The sequence below is a fragment of the Polistes dominula genome, unplaced genomic scaffold (genome assembly GCF_049000335.1).
Source record: "Polistes dominula isolate Pdom_NZ unplaced genomic scaffold, Pdom_raw_medaka contig_84, whole genome shotgun sequence".
Classification (NCBI taxonomy): domain Eukaryota; kingdom Metazoa; phylum Arthropoda; class Insecta; order Hymenoptera; family Vespidae; genus Polistes; species Polistes dominula.
The window spans coordinates 2,333,023-2,356,262 of record NW_028300944.1 but is presented as its reverse complement, the minus strand read 5'-3'; the positions used below and the strand labels follow the sequence as shown (position 1 = coordinate 2,356,262).

Genomic DNA, 23,240 nt, shown 5'->3' with positions numbered 1-23,240 from the left:
AAGACTCCAGTATTAGAAAAATTTACGATCTCTTTTTACAGGATCATATCTGTAATATATCTTCAAATCTTCTCAGTAAGGCTAAGTCGATGTAACTTCGATAAGGAATTGTAGCTCTCTATTGTAAACGTCACGACAATTCAGAATATTATTGGAAAACTGATGATCGTTCACACCTTTTACTCAATAAATGGGAGCTTGGAGAATCGGAGCTCTTTTACAGTAGATATTAAGCGATCATTTAAAATTAAATACATTTTTAATAATTAATAATATTAATAATAATGTCTACTGTCTTTTACAACAATTTTTGGAGAGAAAATTTCGTTAGAGTGGTTGTGATTCAAAAATCGATGAAACGAAAAAACTAGGATTAAAATTGTTCCGTTCTTTGTCAATCATCTAAAGTGTGTTGACCCATGATAAAGATATCTCAAATTCACAGAAACACTATCATATACCTGAGTTTCACAAAAAGGATATATTATATTTAATTAGTTAATGACAGGGTATCAAACATCCTACGATATTTGTGTCTATTTATGGCTATCGCATTCAACGTTCCATCTTGATTGCTAAAATTTGGAAAGTGGTAGTTTTTGTCAGCTACCCTTACCCCAAATTCATACCGGTGTCCTTTTATATATATGGTAATAATATTATTATAAATAAACCCTTACTTTTGATACTGTGCATTCGTCTCATTCTCTCAAAGCTCAGTTTTTTGAAGGTTTCACTTCTACCATGTTTTTGTTCTTCGTACATTTATAATTCGTTTTCTTTTGTTTGTTTAATCTTTTGTTATTTTTCTTTGCTCTCGATTTACGATGATGATGATGATGATGAAGAAGAAAGAAAATAAGAAAAAAATAAAACCTAGCCGTTGGTCGAGCTTGAAGATCGTAATAAATATGCTTGCAAAGATGATAATCAGCTAACACTGACGTATATGTTCACCTTGCTCAGTATAACACTGTCAGTTTCAGCCCTCTTTTGCTACAACCTTAATGTTTCATTATAATATATATATATTATATTAATATATTCATATATTTGTGTGTATACATATATCGATCGTATCGATCCATTACAAAATCTTAAAGTGACGTTTATAATTTTCACACAAAGTATACACTCAAACCCTCTTATAACACGGTTCCTATAAATAACTTTCCATTTAATAAATTTAAAATTAGACAAACCTTTGATGATTCGATTATACCATTTATTTCATTTAGTTTACAATTAAACGCGAATTTGATCCAACGTGAAACAAATTAATCGTGTTATGGGAAATTTGAATGAAACGTATATGTGTGCAAAGAAAATAATATTTGTTTGACAAACAAATAGTTCGATTAGCTTATTACAATTTCTAAATGCTATTTGATTCCAAATTTTCGTGTATTTTTTCAAAGGAACAATTCGGATATTAAAACCCGCGTGTCAATGTGCTATAATTTTTTTTTCTGTGATAAAACGGAACGGAAAGTAAAAGAAAACAAAAGAAAACCGTATGTCTAAATGTCTTAATGTCGCATAATGTTCTTTTGTCATTGATTGATATGCGTACAGCTGTGTATCTGGTGCACCATGCTCGCACATGTAATACCGGCTTCACGTGGCTCTGGTCAAATTTGCAGACAAACGACGCTCTTGGAAGCACGTACAACTGGATTTACTTTATACCATTGATCGTCCTTGGCTCCTTCTTCATGCTGAACTTAGTTCTTGGTGTCCTGAGCGGGTATGTATCATCCAATAAAAATTAATCGACAAATTTTAATCAAATTCCCATTAATAAGTCCGATTTAATTTAATATTTCAATAACTTGAATTCGTCCAATAATTTTACGCACGCGTGTTTTTACATTTGTAAAAGAAAAACAAACATTTTATTTATTTATTTTAATTTGTAACGAAGTCTACGATCGAGGATTAAAAATAAAAAATAAAAATGAATGAGTAGTGAACCGATAGATAAAAGTAAAATCAAATTTCTTATCTTTTCGTCAGGGAGTTTTCTAACGAAAGAACGCGAGTTGAGAGGCGAGCGGCTTATCAGAAAGCAAAGCGAAAACGTCTCTTCACTACCGCATTCAGTTCCTACTTAAAATGGATCACTCAAGCAGGTTTCAACACTAACGGATCTGTTACTTGTCTTTAGCTTTCGATACATATTATACATATACATATATATATCGCTTTTAATTAGATATATCGAGGTGTCGTGTGAACAAAGAGCTCAAGTTCGGAGTAAGCTAGAGAGTAAAGGCTAATCGGTTTATATCTCCCTCAGATCCGATTTCCTATCATTGATTCAAGTATGCGTATGTGCGAAACACATACATGCTAATTTACCTATACACAATTTCCAAATAATGTATTTTTTCTTAACCGTTCGAACAATAATCGTTCGATCGAACGGATTATGACCTAACTAAAAATTATTTGCCCATTGCATAGTTGTCCTACTTTAACATACCTTGCTAAACCTGCCCCAACCCCTTCTTGTTCCATTTAACATGTTGTATAATAAAAAATGATCTCTCTCTTTCGAGTACACATACACATACTTAGAAACATTGCATATATGTATGAACCTTTGCTGCTACGCTTGTAGAGAGTTTGCGAAGGAGAGAGAGAAGGTGGAGAACCGGCAAACCTTCCTGAAATTGCGAAGACAACAGCAGCTCGAGCGCGAACTGAATTGCTACCTCAATTGGATCTGCAAAGCAGGTTAGAGATGCTACACGATTGGTAAACGTCGGACGTGAATTCACTCCGGATTAATCCACTAGCTTTTACGACTTTTTTATTGTAAATCTAGTTTTCCTTATCTAAGCCAGAAAACTTAACTAGTTTCTTGGTTTTTCTTGTTTTTTTTTGTTTCTATTTTTACTCAACCAGTATTTAGAGACATCGCTAGAAAGAAATAATACTATGTATTTATTATGTGTTGTTTTATGGTGGTCGTGCAGGTAAATTAAACAAAAATAAAATACAATATTTCGCGAGTTTATTATGCTTCATAATTAAATAGTCGAAAAAGACATTATCGTTTGTTATCGTAAGAAAATTTACTGAATGACCGTAAATAACTACTTGAATTTCAGAAGAGGTAATTCTCGCCGAAGAGAGGACCACGGAAGAGGAAAAGATGCACATATTAGAAGGTTTGCCTTAGATTTTTCCTTTTAATGTACCGATAAGTAATCTTATATGCAAAAGTGTCCGTAAGATTACTTTTCCTTCCTTTTCTTATCTTTTTTTTTTTTTTTTTCTAAGAGGAAACCATGACATAAAATGTCACTCAGATTGATTGAAATGTATACTTTGATATTTACACACCTTTTAGTATTAAAGCTTTCTCACTAAGCGACAAGGTAGATGTAAATTGAGAAGGATTTCTTCTTTTTCTACTTATTCTTTTTTTTTTTTTTTTTAATATAATTTTTATAAAAATTATTTTTAATTTACCAGAAAATGGCATCTCCTTTCCCTTCCTTATTTCAACCACTTGCGGACACTCGTGCATTTATATACGAGTTAATAATATCTTCAATTATTTTAAATAAAATAATTTATACGACATTGTTTAAACAATTTTTGATTTGTTTAATCGCGTAGTGAGAAAAAGGGCCCAGGCGAAAAAGAAAAAATTAAAGAATCTTGGAAAGAGCAAAAGTACCGATACGGAGGAAGAAGACGCCGAGGATGACCAGGACGATGGTGAGTTGTATTTTTCCTATTTCTTAATTACCTCTCTCTCTCTCTCTATCTATCTATCTATCTATCTATCTATCTATCTATCTATCTACCTTTCTCTTTCTCTCTCTTGACAACGTCAAAAGTATTGTCTTCTTTCGACTATTTTTCAAATTAAGGTTATATATTAACCGGTTAACTGTGGCGCCCTCATTTAAGAGCGCGCACCGTTTGGTGTCGCTAGAATCGAGCCATGACGAGTATACTCGTCAATCACAGAGTAAGTTGGGCTGATAAAATATTGGATCAAAATGATAGGTTTATTTTATAAAATTGACACATAAATAAATTCGTTTTCAGCAGTTTCATCAGCTGATGCACACGGGGACGCATGAGTTCATCTCAAATTATTTATATTTTTTATTTGTTTGTTTTATTCCGGCATGTCCTCAAAATATTCTAAACATTTCGAAATGTTTCCTTTTTCTCAAAAATTACAATTTAAATAACCAATGGTCACTACTTTATACCCATGACGAGTATACTTGTTAATTACAGTTAACTGGTTAATCTATCATATTGTTCTTATTATTAACATTATTATAACTATTAATTATTTTTTCTTTGGAGTGATATTCGAATGATAGGACGTTTCTATACTGTATTATAATTATATTATATGAAAATGAATTTATTATCAGTAGATAAAGGATTTAAACGATTTTTAAGTAGTAAGAGCATGCGTTTCGTCTGACGATTTTTTTCTCACCGTAAATAAAATCAAATTCCCTCTCTCTCTCTCTCTCTCTCTCTCTCTCTCTCTCTCTCTATCTCCAATTTTTTTTTTTTACAAAGATGTAAAACATTGTAAATATCGTGCATATGCAAAAAAGAAATCGATCGAAAGCAAAATATCGTCGATGTACGAAACGTTATCTCGTATTTTCTATCTTACTATTCTACATCCTTGAATTTCTATGAGCATTTTATTCACTTATTGGCACGTTTGCATATTTCATATTCACCAACATATTGTTGACACGTTATTAATGTATGTCTATATTTATTGCATCAAAAAGAACAATACTCCAACTTCCCATGAACTTGTCGATGAACATTCTAAACGTACGCTATCAGATGATCCTCTTGTTTCAGTGCCTAAGAAAAAACTAAAAGGTAACTACCACTGTGTGAATGCTTCGACTTGTCGTAAAGAGCAACGTAATATCAAAGGCTGTATTTGTATATATATATATATATATATACATACCTATATATATATATTTTATACGTCATTGTTTATTTATTTGTATTTTCATTTTTATTAACGTAATACACTTTTCTCTACCCTTTTTTTTCTTTTTTTTTTTTACGTAACAAACATAGTCATAAATACACATACATAGGTATGTGCGTGCAGAAACGTATGAGTTAATCAAATATGTTATACATATACAAATATAATTTATTTTTTTCCAATAAAAATGATTTAATACATTGATCACCATGTGAATCATTTGTGATCGATGTTTTTTATTATTATAAAGCAAAAAATATGTAAAACTTGCTAGATAGTTGATTCAATGTGGTAATTATCATATTGCAATTCTTATTACAGGTATTCGTATCTGCACTCACGTATCAAAGTGCATACATGATATACGTGATATACGTGCGTACACACACACGTACACGAATAGATAAATACATTCAGTAAATCACTCACACTCACTCTCATGCACACGTAAATACTCTATCAACACAGACAAGCATACATACATACATAGATTCATTGACATAATTGCGTATAAGTATGTATGCTGGCGCGTAATCGACTGCTGCAGAGCATACTATTCAACATCTGGACGACAAGGCAATTGTCCAAGTAGATAGATTTCAGATACTCTAATTTTATACATATCGCTGCAAGCCTCATGCCGTGAAGTGCACAGAATAGCATGATAGAACAGTATTATTATTATCTTACATTATCATTCACGTAAATTTCTTTTTTTTTATTTCTATTTTTGTTTCTTTTTTTCTTATGTGAAAAAATGATTAGACAGTAAGAGCGTATTGGTTTATATTCCTTTCCGTGTATAAAAATATTAGATTGGTGCATATGAATCTGTCCATTGCCAGGGTAACATTTTAACATAGGAGATTTTCCCAAAAGTGTTCCTTTTTTGTTATTTGTTTTGAATTTTGTACCGAAATTCGTGTCATTTTCTTGTATGAGTATAAACTTGGTCATAATGTTGCAAAAGCTGCACAAAACATAAACTAGGCGTTTAGGGAGAATACTGTTAACAATCAAAAAGTGCAGAGTTGGTTTGAAAAATTTCGATCTGGTGATTTTTCAACACAAAACGAGCCGCGAGGAAGACCTAAAACAACCGTGGAAAATGATGATCTGAAGGCATTGGTGGAAGCAAATCCAACTGTATCCACGAGGGGACTTGCTATCAGGATGAAAGTTGACAGTACAACGATATTACGACATCTTTCTGAAATTGGCAAGGTGAAAAAAATGAATAAGTGGGTACCGGCACGAAATAACCGAGCGAAACAAACCGAATCGGTTAAACGTATGCTCGTCGTTACTAACGCGATTACATCGAGAGCCATTTTTCGATCGGATTATTACCTGTGATGAAAAATGGGTTCTTTACGACAACAGAAAAAGGTGTGCTCGGTGGTTTGATAGGGATGAAGCTTGTGCTCATACTCCAAGACCATCATTTCATCCATGGAAGATTTTAATCACTGTTTGGTGGAATGTGACTAGTGTACTAGTCCATTACTCGTTCCTTTGAACAGGAGAGACAATTACGGCCGAAAAGTATTGCCAGTACATTGATGAGATTTAATTGAAATATGGAGTAATGCCGTAGCTAGCTTATTCACCAGTTTTTTATGGGTTAAATAATATAAAGATGAAGACAGTTTAAAAAATGCAATATCAGAGTTTATTGATTCTAAAGATCAGAATTGTTTTAAGAATGGCATTTATGTTGAGAAAACTATATTGAAGCGAATGGAGCATATTTACAGCTTTTGTACATTTCATAAGCACCAATCTAATAGATAGAATCGACACAATAAATATGCGTATATTCAATTGTCGCTGATTGTAATTAATATGAAGCAAATGAATTCTCCCTGTTGCGTAGAAATTCTCATTAGCCTCGAGAAGTCATGGCAGATATAATACACACGCTCGGATCATTAGTTACGGCTAATTGATTTTACTTTCTAGGTAAATGCTTCTTCTATTGGCTAATGTAACGACACACACGTTACATATATATATATATTTATATTTGTATATTACATTATTTATAAATTACGAAACACTTGCGAACAAATCTATACAGGATCGATCTTTTATTACAACATCGTTTTGTACTATCTATCACTTTTTCTTTCGTTCGTTATTATCATCCAATCGCGAGTGTTTCGTCTCGTTTACGATATTAAATATCGTTTAGGTACCAACTGGTGCAATGATGGGAACACAAATTCATTTCAGTCTCTTTTTATTTTGTTTTTCTTTTTTTCCTTTTTTTTTTGTCTTTTAATAATCTTCCTTACCGTTTTATTATTTTCATTCTCTTTCGATTACAACAACTGTCACTTATTAAATACTACAAGCAAGCTAAAACTGAACTCCTGTGAACAGCAAATTTTTGTAGAAGTGTTAAACTTATATTAGTTAGTATTGTCAGAGGAAAAAAGTTGTCATTATAAAGTAGAACATATTTATGCAAGATCCTAACCTAATAGATAATATACTCTGTTTGCCTCTATTAATTAGATAGCCTCTGGATACATTGAATATATTAGTAATTAATTAGTATCTTATACGCATTGCTCTGACCCAATTATAGTGATTCCTGCTTTGTAGAGTATTTTCATTATTATTATTATTATTAATATTATTATTATTATTATTATTATTATTATTATTATTATTATTATTAATATTATTATTATTACTATGACTTTCATTATCTATTTGATTATTATTATTATTATTATTATTATTATTATTATTATTATTAATTTGATTATTACTATTATTGTTAGAATAGAACTATATGTATTTATATGGTAAAAATAATTTAGTCAAGAAGAAAAAAAGATCTTTTCCTCAGTCGAAAATGTAAATTAAATTTATTTCGTAGGAGAAGATGGATATTTCAAAATGATCGGTAAAGTCACTTCCTATATTTTATTTTTTAATCAAATATTAGCTCGTTAGCAAGCAGATTTTTTCAAATTAACGGGGAAAAAAACAACGGTTGTTTACCATTATTATTAATTTGGTTAATGATAATTAATTTAAACGTTATTATATTATTATTAAAAATCAATCCCTGTGCACGTTTTTCAAAATAATATAATCTCAATCTTTATTCCGTAATACAATGTAAAAGTAGAGTTTCATAATCATGAATTAATCGTATCTCCTACATCAATGCATTGTCATTTTTTCAAAAAAAAAAAAAAAAAAAAAAAATTGATTAGAAATTTTGTACATAATTATTTATATATATTCTTAATTGATTTATACTTTGTAAATAGTTGAAATCGTAAATCGTAACAGGTGTATCCATCGAAAGCAGAGAAAGATCTCAATCGACTGGTTTTTTTTTCTTTTTTAGAGAAACAAATACAACATCGTATAATTTTCATTTCTATTTCTCACAGTACAAAATAATAATGTAATTAATTTATACTTTTGTAGGGTTCTCAAGACCTTCCTATTTCAAGTCGAGGGTGAAAAACAAAGGAACGTGTATGCAATTTTGGCGAGCCGAGAAGAGGTTCCGATTTTGGATACGTAATTCCGTGAAATCGCAGAATTTCTATTGGTTCGTCATCGTCCTCGTGTTCTTTAACACCGTCTGCGTAGCCGTCGAGCATTACGATCAGCCACAGTGGCTTACCGATTTTCTCTGTAAGTATTTCATTTATAAATAAAACAAGGTATATTATAGGCATATTCGGTCAATAAATTACTCAGCTATACAGGACAATCATCCTGCCGGTAGTCCTTTATGGTACCGAAACGTGGTCACGAAATTGAGGGTTTCCGAAAATAAAGTTGTTCGGTGCAAAACGCGATGAGGAAACGGGTGAATGGAGAAAACCCCATAACGTAGAAGTACACCGACTGTAAAACAAAACTGGACATCATTAATGTCATAAAATCACGCCGATTAAGATGGGCAGGTCACGTGGCGTGCATGGGGGGGGGGGGTGGATCAAACGGCGCGTAAAATACTGATCGGTATACCAACGGGAAAAGACCACTGGGTAGACCAAGACGTACCTAAATGGGAGGGCAATATTATTTCGGGATCTTAAAGAAATGGGCTACGAAGACCGCGAATGAGGAGGGGGTCCGCGCTCAGGGACGAGAACACTGGCTGCGATTTGATATTTGCGGCAATGAACTTCCGTGTTCCTAATGTTGTTGACTATATTAACTTGATTGTATTTGTTATTTCAGATTACGCGGAGTTTGTGTTCCTTGCCCTGTTCATGATGGAAATGTTCATAAAGGTATACGCGCTCGGTCCTCGCACATATTTCGAGTCGAGCTTCAATCGCTTCGACTGCGTCGTCATCTCGGGCTCGATCTTCGAGGTGATCTGGTCCGCGGTGAAGTCCGGCTCTTTCGGCCTCTCCGTCCTACGTGCCCTTAGACTCCTCAGAATTTTTAAGGTCACCAAATACTGGAAGAGCCTGCGGAACCTCGTAATATCGCTCCTCAGCTCGATGCGTAGTATCATTTCCCTTCTCTTCCTGCTCTTCCTTTTCATCCTCATATTCGCGCTGCTCGGAATGCAGCTCTTCGGTGGCCAATTCAACTTCGATTCCGGCACGCCACCCACAAACTTCAATACTTTTCCCATCGCGCTGCTTACTGTCTTCCAAGTGAGTTTTATTGTCCATGTTTTTCTTCTTGTTACTCGTAAGACTCAAAGATATTTAATGTTACATGAATTAATTGAATATTTATTTGAACAGATCCTTACTGGAGAAGACTGGAATGAGGTGATGTACTATGGTATCGAGTCACAGGGCGGTCACAGAAAAGGTATGATGTATTCGCTCTATTTCATCGTGTTGGTGCTATTCGGCAACTACACTCTGCTGAACGTCTTCTTGGCTATCGCCGTCGATAATTTGGCTAATGCCCAAGAATTGAGCGCCGCCGAGGAAGAGGAGCAGGAAGAAGACAAGGAGAAACAAATGCAGGAAATCGATAAGGAAATCGAGACATTGCAAAAACCAAACGATGGTACAGCATCTAAGACAGAAATCTGTCCTCCTAGTCCGAATCAGAATTTGTGAGTTTAATTAGAATAATTAATATATTAATGTAAATAAAAGATATATAACGTAATGAATTAACATTCGGAATTTTTATGGATTTTTAGTAAAGACGGTAAAGGTGGAAAACAGGCGTCCGAAGAGAAGAAGCAGGATGAAGACGATGACACGGGACCAAAACCAATGCTGCCATACTCCTCCATGTTTATACTATCCCCTACGAATCCGTGAGTATTGAGATCCTTATATGTGCCCATAATTATGAAAGTGGTCTAAGTCATATATCTCTTGTTTCGAGATATTTAAAGATTTATACTTGAACACTATATGAATTCTACACAATATTGAAATAACAAACATTATCTAACGATTCATTTTTGATAATGTCGTGAAAATTACCTTGAATTTATTTAGTTTATAATAATGTTGTGTGTAATAACTGATAAACTCCTTTTTTATTAATTTTGACTTAGACCACTTTCATTATTATGGGCACATATATAAAATGTTTTAAATTTCTTTTTTTTTTTACATTTTTGTCTCCTAAAAAATCTAATCCTTTAACCAAGATAATGCAAATTAAAATGTAAGATCTATATAAATGGAAATGTTGATATATTTCAACTCAATCTAATTGTAAGTGTCATGTTGATATATTTCAAAATAATTTGTGAATATCACATTATACTTTTATGGTCACAAATTATTATCCTTGTAGGTTGAATAAAATCACCCTTATTAGAAAATTTAAGTTTTAGCATAATTTGTAAATTATAAATAGTAGATAATAAGGAATAAGGGTATGATTTATATTAGTGCAATTTTAATTATTAAAGATATAAATAGCAAAGTATTTAAAAAAGAACTGGAAGATCAATAATTTGAGGTTAGGAACAATAAGAAACTTTTTGCAAGGAAACCACAACACTGAATACATAGAATACTTAAAAACAAATCCCATTCTTATAATGGGTCAGTCAGTCAAAGTCAGAGTTAGAGACAAAATCAGAAACAGAGTCAGTCAGTCAATTAGAGTAAGAGTCAGTCAGTTAGAGTCAGAATCAGAAACAGAGTCAGTTCGTTAATTGGAGTAAGAGTCAGTCAGTCAGAGTAAGTCTCTGAGTAAGAGTCAGTCAGTCAAAATTAGAGTCATAGCCAGAGTCAGTCAGTCAGAGCCAGAGTCAGAGTCAATCCGTCAGTTTCAGTCAGATTCAGAATCAGTAAGTTAGAGTGAGAGTCTGAGTAAACATGTAGCGTATGCTAATTCTATATAATATATATTGAAATTAATTGTGATTATTTGTTTGAATTAGCGTAAGAAGAGCCGCCCATTGGGTCGTCAATCTAAGGTACTTCGACTTCTTCATCATGGTGGTAATATCGTTGTCGAGTATCGCGTTGGCCGCCGAGGATCCTGTATGGGAACATTCGCCGAGGAACGAGATCCTCAACTACTTCGACTACGCGTTCACCGGTGTCTTCACCATAGAGATGATCCTAAAGATCATCGATCTTGGGGTCATATTACATCCTGGCTCGTATCTACGCGAGTTTTGGAACATTATGGACGCGGTGGTCGTAATATGCGCCGCGGTGTCGTTCGCATTCGACATGACCGGTAGTTCAGCGGGACAAAATTTATCGACGATCAAGTCGTTGAGGGTGTTACGTGTCTTGAGACCGCTTAAAACGATTAAAAGAGTACCAAAGCTCAAGGCGGTCTTTGACTGCGTCGTTAACAGTTTGAAAAATGTCATTAACATTCTCATAGTGTATATATTATTCCAATTCATCTTCGCTGTGATCGCGGTGCAACTGTTTAACGGAAAATTCTTTCACTGCAGCGACGAGAGCAAGTATACGAAAAAGGACTGCCAGTGAGTAGTAACATTTTCAATCCAAAATCTTTCTTTTTAATTATCCAAGGATGTAAAGTGTCCAAAGATACGGAAGAAGACGAATCTAACCGATGTAAATGTATAGTTTTACAATTGGATTAAATAATAACGCGTTGCTATTTTTCACAGGGGTCAATACTTCGTCTACGAGGAAAATGTAATGCTGCCAGAACCCAAGAAAAGGGAGTGGACGTCTCAGTGTTTTCATTACGACAACGTTATGGCAGCAATGCTTACGTTGTTCGCTGTACAAACTGGCGAGGGATGGCCACAAATCTTGCAGCACTCAATGGCGGCCACTTACGAGGACAAGGGTCCCATTCAAAACTTTCGCATCGAAATGTCCATTTTCTATATCGTCTATTTCATCGTCTTTCCATTTTTCTTCGTCAACATCTTCGTGGCCTTGATTATCATCACGTTTCAAGAGCAGGGAGAAGCCGAGCTTCAGGATGGCGAGATCGATAAAAATCAGGTATTTTAATTGAATTAATCTATCTTAGAAATAAATTCGTGTTAATTAACGTTCATTGAATTATTATTTATTTGTTATTTCAGAAATCATGTATAGACTTTACGATACAAGCTCGCCCACTCGAGAGGTACATGCCGAAGAAGCTTAACGGCGTAAAGTACAAAATTTGGAGGATAGTCGTATCGACACCGTTCGAATATTTTATCATGATACTCATCGTACTAAATACATTACTACTAATGATGAAGGTAAGTTCTTACGAACCGTATCTATATTTCCCCGTTGCATTTGATTCTCTCGACGAGGAAGCAAAAGAGAGAAGATCGATGTGTCTCTCTTTGCTCCAAATACCTCACCAACCCTTCTGCTCCACCCCCTATTTTATCTATTAGAAATAACCAAAGTCAACAATTCAAACAAATAATACATATTTATGAATATAAATCTGAAAAAAGACAACGCCAGCCCACTCACAAGCCCCTTACCCTTCACTAACACCTGTAAATCTTCCTTGTTCGTATGTTGTGTGCCCATTAATATTTACAGTGGATGTTGAAAGTATTCGTATACCGATCAATTTGAAATAAAATGTTGTGAAATTGTAATTTATTAACTAATTTTTTTATAAACAATGAATTTGTACATATTCTTGAAAGTTTCTACAATTTGCAAAAGAGTTTATATATGAAACATAATGTAAACACATCACGTGACTGCTTTTTAGTTATAATTGACCTCGTTAGTATGTTTGTAAGCGTTATCAGTATCAGTTGAACTTAAAATATTTTAACATTGAAAATTATTGTTGGAAAATGGGACGAAAACGTGTTAAGAAAAATTATTATTAACCTTTTGCACACTCAAGGCCTTTTTCAATTGTGCTAACCAGCAACTCGAGACGATTTCAGCCAAATTAGGGAAACATTTTACATATAAGTGTAATAAAATTTCACCAATTTATTTATTTTTATATCAAAAACAACAAAATTTGAGAAATATTATACTGTGTAATTAGTTTTTTGTATAATATTTCGTAAAACAATACCCAAGATGCATCTCCTAGGCACGTATCACAATAATATGTTTCTTCCTGCCTACCTTCAGACGTATTACAATCAGAGCAAACCTTACAGTCCCTTTTCGTATTATCTTTAAGTATATCTTAAAAAAAATATTTTATCAAACATCGTAAATAAGCAGATAAAGTAACAAAAAACTTCAAATCAGTCGGGCGCCGTATCAGCGCCGCTCGAGTTGCCACTTAAATCTACCGAGTGCAAAGGGTTAATTTACATAATCAATGTAAAACTTTATTAGAAATATCGCGAATTAAAAAACAAACCTCGATCTACTATTCAAAGTATCATTGATAGGTATGGATTAAGAAAGAAACTGCAAAATAACTCAAGAAATGGATGTTCACGAAAAATTAAGTTTCAGAGTCAGAACAAGTTTCAGATTAAAGTCGTCAGAACACTGGACGAGTTATCACAAGAATGATAAAACAGAATCCAAAGACAAGTGCTATAAAAATAGTCGAAGATCTTAAAAATAATTGAAATATTGATATATCCGCTAGTACTGTACGTAATTTTTTGTAAAATGAAGGGTGTCATGGTCATGTCAAAACCAGTTGCACTCGTGCAGTCCCAAACAAGTACAGAACCTCCACCGTGTTTCACTGTGGGTCGCAAGTTTTCTGATTTCAGTTCTTCATTTTGTTTCCTTCATACAGTGCAGTATCCATCTGATCCAAAAATATGAAATTTACTCTCGTCTGTAAAAATAACTCGATTCCAGTACTCCATTGGTCTTTTAATGTTATTATTTACTAATTGCAATCTTTTCTTTCTATTCATTTCATTTACGAAAAACTTTTTACACGACCATGATTTTTATTTCATTATATCTATTGTAGAAACTCTCAAGAATATGTACAAATTCATTGTTTATAAAAAATTAGTTAATTTCACAAGATTTTATTTCAAATTGATCGGTGTACGAATACTTTCTACACCCACTGTATATATATTTTCAATCCTCTTCGGGATTATCCGTTCCTCGTAGCATTTTAAAACTTGTTGATTATTTTTAATTAACGGATAATAATAAAATTTTTACATTAACTTCTCTAATCATTTCTTCTTTTTTTTTTTTGATCTACAACGAATAATATCACCGTGTAAAATATTCGAATAATTCGAATGACAATAAGCGTACGTAAATTGCTACGATTATATGTTACAATAATACATATTATGAATATATTATTTGTTATTATACAATAATGACATTACATTTTTTTTCTACGAGGACATTGTTGTTCTTGCTTGCTAATTTTCTGACTGTTTTTTCTGTATAATTGTCATATCCATGTATTTTAACAAATTGCGTGTACACAGCTGTGTCGAATTTTCTTACTTCCTACGAATTATTTTTTTTTATTCTTTCACTCTGTATTTCTATCTTTCTATCTCTCTCTCTCTCTCTCATCCAATTTCCCCAATCAAAATAAATTCAATCGTCTCTTTTCCTCTCTTACCTTCAAACTTTCTAATGATTTAATACTTCACAAATTATTTTCTTCATTCATTTCCCTATTCGCGAGTTTAACGATCATCTTTCTTTATTGTTGAATTAACGTGACAATAAAGTTTCTTTATTTCTTTCTCATTTTCTCTCTCGCTCTCTCTCTCTCTCTCTCTCTCTCTATCTATCTATCTATCTCTCTTTCTCTTTCTCTCTCTGTCTTTAAGTTCTTCCTGTTTTTCTCATATCCTAATCTCCTCGACAAATTGCATGGCTGGTGGCTGTAAATTTGTTTCATAGTTAGACATACTCCAATGACGTGTGAGAAACTTTGAACATCGCTGTGTTCCTTATTATCAAAATCACACATATACTTTTTTAATTATTATACTAATTAAAATTAATTATTATTTATATTATCGATTGTATACATACACCTAATGTACGTTCGACATTATTTTTTGTTTTTTATTTTTAACGCTTTGATAATACGCCCACATTTACCGGTGGCGGAACGAAACATAAAAAAAGCGTTGCACAAAACGAGCTGCTTATTTTCTTTTTGATCGAATGAAAAGTTTTCTTTAAAAAGAAAATACTTGAAAAAGAGAAAACTAATATTTAAATAGAAAAAAAAAAATTATAAGAAACTGGCAACATAGAGAAGAGCCCTGCACGCCAGTCCACCTTTTGTGTAGAGTGCACATTTATTATTTATATTTCTTGACTCTCTGTTGTATATGTTCCTTTACAAGATGAACTAGTAAACAAGCGGTTTTGTATTTCTTGACTCTCACACGCTTCTATTTTTTTAATATTAAACGCTAATTTTCTAATTTTCTATTTCCTCAACGTCCCCCTCCTCCTCCTGCCCTCCTACTCCTCTTTCTAATTATCTATTCATCTTTATATTATATTCCTATATATATATGAATATAATTGGGGCATATATATGGGGCAAACGAAACGAAATTTCTTGTACAATTTAACTTGAAATATTTTTTAAATTTTTTTTCAAAAAATACATTTAAAAACCAAAAATTTAAAATAAAAAACATCCCGATATGTTTATTTTTGATAAAGTTAATACTATTTGAAAAAACATTGAGTAGAACGAAGATTTGGAATTTTTGAAAAATTCGTATCTCTTTTTGGGTTGGTCAAAAAAATCTGAAAAAATTCTCAAAATGTTTTTGAACGAAATTAAAAATGATTAAAAATTTTCAGCAAAATCGAAAGGAGTCGTGAGGTCAAAAGTGGTTGATTTCACGCGATGTATGCCCCATATATATATATATATATATATATATACCTTTCCTTTTTAAATGACTGATCGAGAGATCGGAAAATACGAGGAGAAAAAATTCTATTTACGATTCACATATTTTTCTTTTCAATTTCATAGAATCAGAGAATCCGACACACATATTATATACGAGTCTTAAAATAATCTCGAAAAATAATTTTCTCTTCCTACCCACGTATTTTTCTATCTCTTCTAATGATTATACACATACACACAAATACATACATACACATACACATATATTTATTTATATACCCAACTATTTTCCTATTTATCCACCTATCTGTGTATTTATCTCCTTTCCAACCATCCATCCATCCATCCATCCATCTATATATCTATCTATTATATCAGTTATATATATATATATATATATATATATCTACATTTCCAAGTTCCCCTTATTTCACTCGTATAAATTTGTGACTCCGATCGCACGTATGATCAGCCTTCGCTTTGTGAACAAGCAAAAAACCGATGAAAGATCACTGTGATACACATGCTGTCGATAAAAAAAAAGATAATATATCTGACACGCACACTCACACGCTATCGTGTCCAATTTTGTTGCCTGGAAATATTATTATTATTATTATTATTTTTATTATTATTATTATAATTATCATTATTATTATTCAAAAAGCAAGGAATGTATTATTATTATTATTATTATTATTATTATTATTATTATTATTATTATTAATATTATTATTATTATTATTACGAAATCCACTTTCGCACACGCACTTGCAACAAATTTTTTGTCTGTGAGAACAAATGGCACGTTACACGATTTACCCTTTATTTTGTTCTTTTTTAATTATAATTATTCTCGTGCATATATATTAATGAACAGAGAGACGAAAGATTTAAAAAAAAAAAAACGAAGAAAAAAGAAATTTAAATAAATTAATTTAATAGAAAATTCTTTATACATTTAAATATACACGTGGACCGATAAATATAGGAATACAAACAATAAACAACATATAACAACATAATGGGAACAATAAGTTAAACGAAATGAAATTAATGATTTATTTTATATATTATATTAGGTTGGTGCATATGAAATGTCGAATTTTTATATGTTATTACAAAAACTGTTTATTTAATCAAAATATGCTCCACTCGTTTCAATACACTTTTTCCAACATAAATGCCTTTCTTAACAAAATTTTGATCTTTAGAATCAATAAACTCTGATATTACATTTTTTAGACTGTCTTCATTTGCATATTGTTTAGTCCGTAAAAATAATTCCAAATGTTTACAAAAAATTATAGTCCGCTGAATAAGCTAGGTGAAGCAAAACTTCATATTTCAATTCATTTCATTTTGTAATTGTTTTTTTCGATATATGTGGCCGAGCATTGTCATGGAAAACTAGTGGACCATGTTGATTAACAAGTAATGGGTGTTTCATTTTCAATTATTCATGCATCTCATCAATGTACTGGCAGTACTTTTCTAACGTAATTATGTCTCCTGTTCGAAGGAACGTGTAATGAACTATAACAGTTACATGTCACCAAACTGTGTTTAAAATCTTCCGCGGATGAAGTGATGGCCTTGGAGTATGAACACAAGTCTCATCCCTATCAAGCCACTGAGCACAACTTACTAATCGTGTTAGTAACGACGAGCATACGTTTAACCAATCCAGCTTGTTTAGCTCGGTTATTTCGTGCGGTACCCACTTATCCATTTTTTTCACCTTGCCGATTTCAGAAAGATGTCGCAATATCGTTTTATGGTCAACTTTCATCCTTATAGCAAGTTCCCTCGTGGATACAGTTGAATTCACTTCCACCAATGCCTTCAGATCATTATTTTTCACGGTCGTTTTGGATCTTCCTCGCGGTTCGTTTTGTGATGAAAAATCACCAGATCGAAATTTTTCAAACCAACGCTATACTTTTCGATTGTTAATTGTATTCTCCCAAAACGCCATGTTTATGTTTCGTGCAGCTTTTGCAGCATTATTACCAAGTTTCTATTCATACAAGAAAATTACACGTATTTTGGTACAAAATTCAAAAGAAATAACGAAAGGGAAAACATTTGAGAAAATCTCCTATGTTAAAAAGTAACTCTTACAATGAACAGTACGATTATAAAAGAGGTTATGTCAAAAAGAATCGTTTATATGTAAAAATAAAAACGACATTTCATATGCACCAACGTATTAGATAATTTTAGATATTAAATTAATTGAAAGAATTTTGTTGTTAACTTACGTAAGAAATAGGTTTTGAATTTATTCGATAATAATTGATTGAAAAAGAAAAAAAAATAATCAATCGTATTAATCTCTCAATTCATTGTTGAAATGCACGAAGAATGATTGACTTTCCATGTACTTCTACATATCACTATTGAAAATCCTCACATATATATAAATATATATTCTGTAGGATTGTCACTGATATACGCACACACACACAGATAAACACAAACAAAGAAACACGCGCAAAAGAGAGAAAAATAGAGCGTTAGCATGTTATGGCTATTGGCAATGTCGAACGATCGTGTTCTTCGAACCGATTTTTAATTCACACTCAATCACAATGGGTGATGATGATCACTGAATGTATGTTTCAATTAAATATCGATCATAACTAACACCTTTTCTTTTGCACGGGGCGTCCTTGGCACGTATAACTCTCAACTTCCTTTTTTCTTAATAATTTTATTTATTTATTTATATATTTTTTAAATTTTTTTTTTATTTAAATCTATCTCTTTCTATCTGTCTGTCTGTCTATCTATCTATCTGTTTGTCTTACTGTCTGTCTGTCTGTCTGTTTATCTGTCTCACTCTCATTATCTACGACTGTCTCTATCTAATTTTATTTTGATATTTATCGAAATGAGAATGCATTGAAAATCTGAGGACAGAAATTTCTCGTTATATGATCCTTCGTCAAACAAACCCCCCCCTTCCTAATTCAATTATTCCGTCTATCGTTATTGTACATTCGATCGTGTATATTTACTTTTTTTTCATATTATTATATTATATTTTGTCTTTTTTTCAATAATATTTTACTTTACATTTCGTCTAGCAGATATCTTCGGAATTTTGTCGTTTATGTTTTCTCTACTTTCTTCTTCTTCTTCTTCTTCTACTTCTACTTCGTCTTTCTATTCTTCTATTTATATTATCTTTCCTTTTTCGTTTTTTCGTCATCTACTCTCTTTTTCTCTCTTTTACTTTGTTTCGTTTTAAAAAACGTTTTGACAACGTTTCTCGTTGATTACTTTCAAACAATTTTTCTTAGGACAAAGAAAGTGTCAGAAAATTGTCTTTGCATTTCAATAATTTTACATACATTTATTTGAACTTTTCTAGAAAAAAAAATTTGTCATCATTTAGAACTCATGACATTTATTTTTCCAATTAGACATAATTTTTGTCGTAAAAACCTAAACGGGAGTTATATATAAGTACTCTTTAGTTCAAATTTATCTGACAAATTATGTTTTACATTTTTCCCCCCTCTTTCTCTCTCTCTCTCTTTCTATTTATTCTTCTTCTCGTTTCATACATTTTTTAAATTTTTATTAATTTAATTGATATACATTTTTGAATTATATTTTTCACATAAATCAGTATAGTACTGATATTATTATCGTGGTACACTATCGACATGCACAATACTCTATGTAATAATCCCACTGAGAAATTCGTAGTACACCCAGTATAACCATCAACAAATTCATGTGTAAATTGTAGGATTGACGAACGTTCCATTTTATTTATTATACAACATGCATACATAAGCTTATGTGTCGGTAATTAAAAAACAAATAATAGAATCCATTGTTTGCAATTGTTTAACATTGTCGAATGTTGTAATTACCGACACATACATATAACATAGTCACAGGAGTATTAGTATTCGTTTTTATAATAAATTTGAAATAATTTATATTTGTTTGTAATGCAAAACATTCAAATTCTTATACACCGAAATCTATTTTGAGATGAATAAACTTTCAAATTAATATAAATTTGAATATAAAACATTTTAGTATTAAATATATTAAATGATAGGAACAAAAATGAAATTTATATTAATTTCAAAGTTATATATATATTTCTGTGTATAGTTTAGAATTATAGTATTACAACAAAATATTCATTATTTCCAATTAAAATTATAGTAAAGATTATTAATACTCTTAATGACTTATGATTGTATACATGTACCATAAAATCCTTCTTAATTTTAATATTCGACAAGGTGTAGACAGTGTTGTTTGTTCCACGATCGATTTATTCAAAAAAACAAGTCGTGTGTCTTATAAAAAAAATCGTCCCACGTGCTATCAGATAATAAACGGGACAGGATGCGTCGTGCGTATCGATATGCAAAAGTAAATCAAATTTTATTAACAAATTAAATACATTTTATTTAAAAAAAAAATGGTTTAACTCTTTCGATACGGGTGCCGTATATATCCGGCGCCTATCAAATGATTTGTATAGACAAGTGTCATATATATCCAGCGCCTATCTAATGACTTGTATGAACGAGTGCCGTATATATCCGGCGCCTATCTAATGACTTGTATGAACAAGTGCCGTATATATCCGGCATCAATGTGTCAATCCGTCAAACGACATCTACGGTCGGTAAAATTGAATTCATCTTACTGACATATTAAATGAGGATCATATTGAAAATATATTTTACAAATAACACTTGTAAAAAAGCTTTGTTTTATTAAGCATAAATCTTATTTAAGGTTAGGAAAGTTTTCACACAAGGACTGACCATGCTTTATGTGCCCGAAAGGGTTAAATTCATATGCCAATTGTTTTTTTTAAACTATACTAACCTAAAAATAAATTTCATATCGGTAGGCGCGATCGTACGTGTGATCTTCGAGCTTGTGAGGAAGTCGATCCTTTGCCCTCTCACTTTCTCTCTCTTTCTAATTGTTTTTCTTTCTTTCTTTCTTTCTCTCTCTCTCTCTCTTTCTCTCTCTCTCTCGGAGAGAGATCAAAGGAGTGACGTCCTCGTAATTTAAACGCGAAACTTTGAAGGCTTTGTGCGTCTCTGTTTGTCTCTGTCGGCCGTGTGTTTGTCAGTGTATGCATTACAGTTCCATCGGCAAAGCGAGGCGTACAAGAACACGCTGAAGTACATGAACATGTGCTTCACGGGGATGTTCACCGTCGAGTGCATACTGAAGATCGCCGCTTTTGGCGTCAGGGTAAGCTCCATAATGACAACAACAACAACAAAAATATAACAATCAACAATTTACCTTTTTTTTTCTCTCTCTCTCTCTCTTTATTTATATTTATATTTCTATTAACACTATGACGTCACACACGTCCAATCGCGATTCTTTTGTTTGACTCACATCAAATCATTTCGATTTTTCATATTAACAATTTTTTTATTTTGTTTCTTCAAATCTTACCATGTGTAATTTAATAATTTGGAAAATAATTTCTCGCTAATTTCGTATATCTTTGGTTTTTTATTTTCCAAGTGGACACGGCACCACAATGGCGGTACCAGTTAGTTTTGAAAATGGTCGCAACGTGGCGCCACCAGACGGCATAGTGTTAATATTAATTTAATTAGTCAAATCGGTTATATTAATTATTCGTAATCCGATTGAAAACAATTCTATCGAAAATTACGGTTTTTAGTTTTTTGTTTTTTTTTTTAATTTTCATAGAAAAATTTTAATTTTTATTAACAATTTAGACGATAAGAAAGAATTCTTATCACGGGCGTTCGCGAACGATGAATTTATGACGGTTTGAACGAACACGATGAAAGATCATTTCTTTTATTACAAATTAATTCACTGATTAATTTTTAAATGACGTTTAAGCTATTCGTCATAAATGTCATTTTTCGTGGGCACTGGTAAGTCGTTGCTTATTAGAAAGAAAGAAAAAAAATAATTAATTAAAGTAATTCTTTGTTGTTATAATTTCCATGATTATTTTTATTATTAATATTATTATTGTAATTAATTTAATTAGATAGTATTGTAAGGTATATGATAAAGTTTATATACATATATTACTTCATCTCGATGTATCGCGATATAAATCGTATGAGGTTATTCGATTATTTAAATTCATCGAGTTAGAAAAAAAAAACAAATTTATTATTAACTATTATTAAGGATTTATCTTTTTTTTAATCTCGTAGAAATAAAACTTTAAGCAACATAATAAAAGACAAAATGAATAATGGACTCGGTACTCGCGTAATTTAATTCTTTTTCAACGGTACAGTTTGATGATAAACACACACAAACACATACACACAACACATACACGCACATTAAACATATATACACAAATATATTATTATAATACAGGCATACAATAACTTTGCAGCACCCACACGCGACATTAAAAAAAAAAAAAAAAATAACAAACAAACAAAAAACATTCCGAAGTATTTACTTTTACATCTAATTATTTTCCGTTCGAATGAATTTTCCCGCCTTTTTTTCTCTCTCTTCATCTCTCTCTCTCTCTCTCTCTCTCTCTCTCTTTCTTTCTCTCTTTCTCTCTCTCTTTCTCTTTCTCTATTTATAAAATTAAACTTTCGTTTTTGTACATTACCTTTTAGTTCAGTAAGTTCGTCAGTTTTCGATGAAGTTCGGAAGGGGTGATTAGTTCGTAAGGATACTAAAAAATCCAAAAAATGATAAACAACGATACAATGAAGAAGAATGAAGGTCAAATCATATGGTTAAAGACGAGTATATACGTCTTTATCCTTTTTTGCATGAAAAAATCTTTGCCTCTTTGCATCGAGCACGCATCACTGCACGTGACATGGTTTTTAATAATCCTCGCATGAATAATTATATATTTATATTCACTAATGACTGCGTGTGTTATGGGCCAGTTATAATACATATTATTATTATTAAAATCATACAATATATTTATTTTATTATTTATATTTAGTATCATATATGTACAGAT

At 31.8% G+C, this 23,240-nt stretch overlaps 1 protein-coding gene across 16 annotated transcripts in view; it reads left to right on the top strand.

Annotated features, from left to right (window-relative positions):
- Nucleotides 1-23,240, top strand: part of cac (calcium voltage-gated channel subunit cacophony) — a 165,053-nt gene that overhangs the window by 87,507 nt on the left and 54,306 nt on the right. For 12 of the 16 annotated variants that reach the window (XM_089171714.1, XM_089171708.1, XM_089171705.1 and 9 more), the window contains 13 exons: nt 1,644-1,747; nt 2,624-2,739; nt 3,117-3,176; nt 3,631-3,732; nt 4,864-4,884; nt 8,459-8,671; nt 9,227-9,654; nt 9,748-10,070; nt 10,161-10,280; nt 11,367-11,930; nt 12,081-12,426; nt 12,510-12,674; nt 21,377-21,487. In XM_089171714.1, coding sequence (XP_089027840.1) covers nt 1,644-1,747; nt 2,624-2,739; nt 3,117-3,176; nt 3,631-3,732; nt 4,864-4,884; nt 8,459-8,671; nt 9,227-9,654; nt 9,748-10,070; nt 10,161-10,280; nt 11,367-11,930; nt 12,081-12,426; nt 12,510-12,674; nt 21,377-21,487 — 2,673 coding nt within the window. The remainder of the gene's footprint in view (nt 1-1,643; nt 1,748-2,623; nt 2,740-3,116; nt 3,177-3,630; nt 3,733-4,863; nt 4,885-8,458; nt 8,672-9,226; nt 9,655-9,747; nt 10,071-10,160; nt 10,281-11,366; nt 11,931-12,080; nt 12,427-12,509; nt 12,675-21,376; nt 21,488-23,240) is intronic. The other 4 variants (XM_089171707.1, XM_089171703.1, XM_089171702.1 and 1 more) reach the window with 1 other exon arrangement.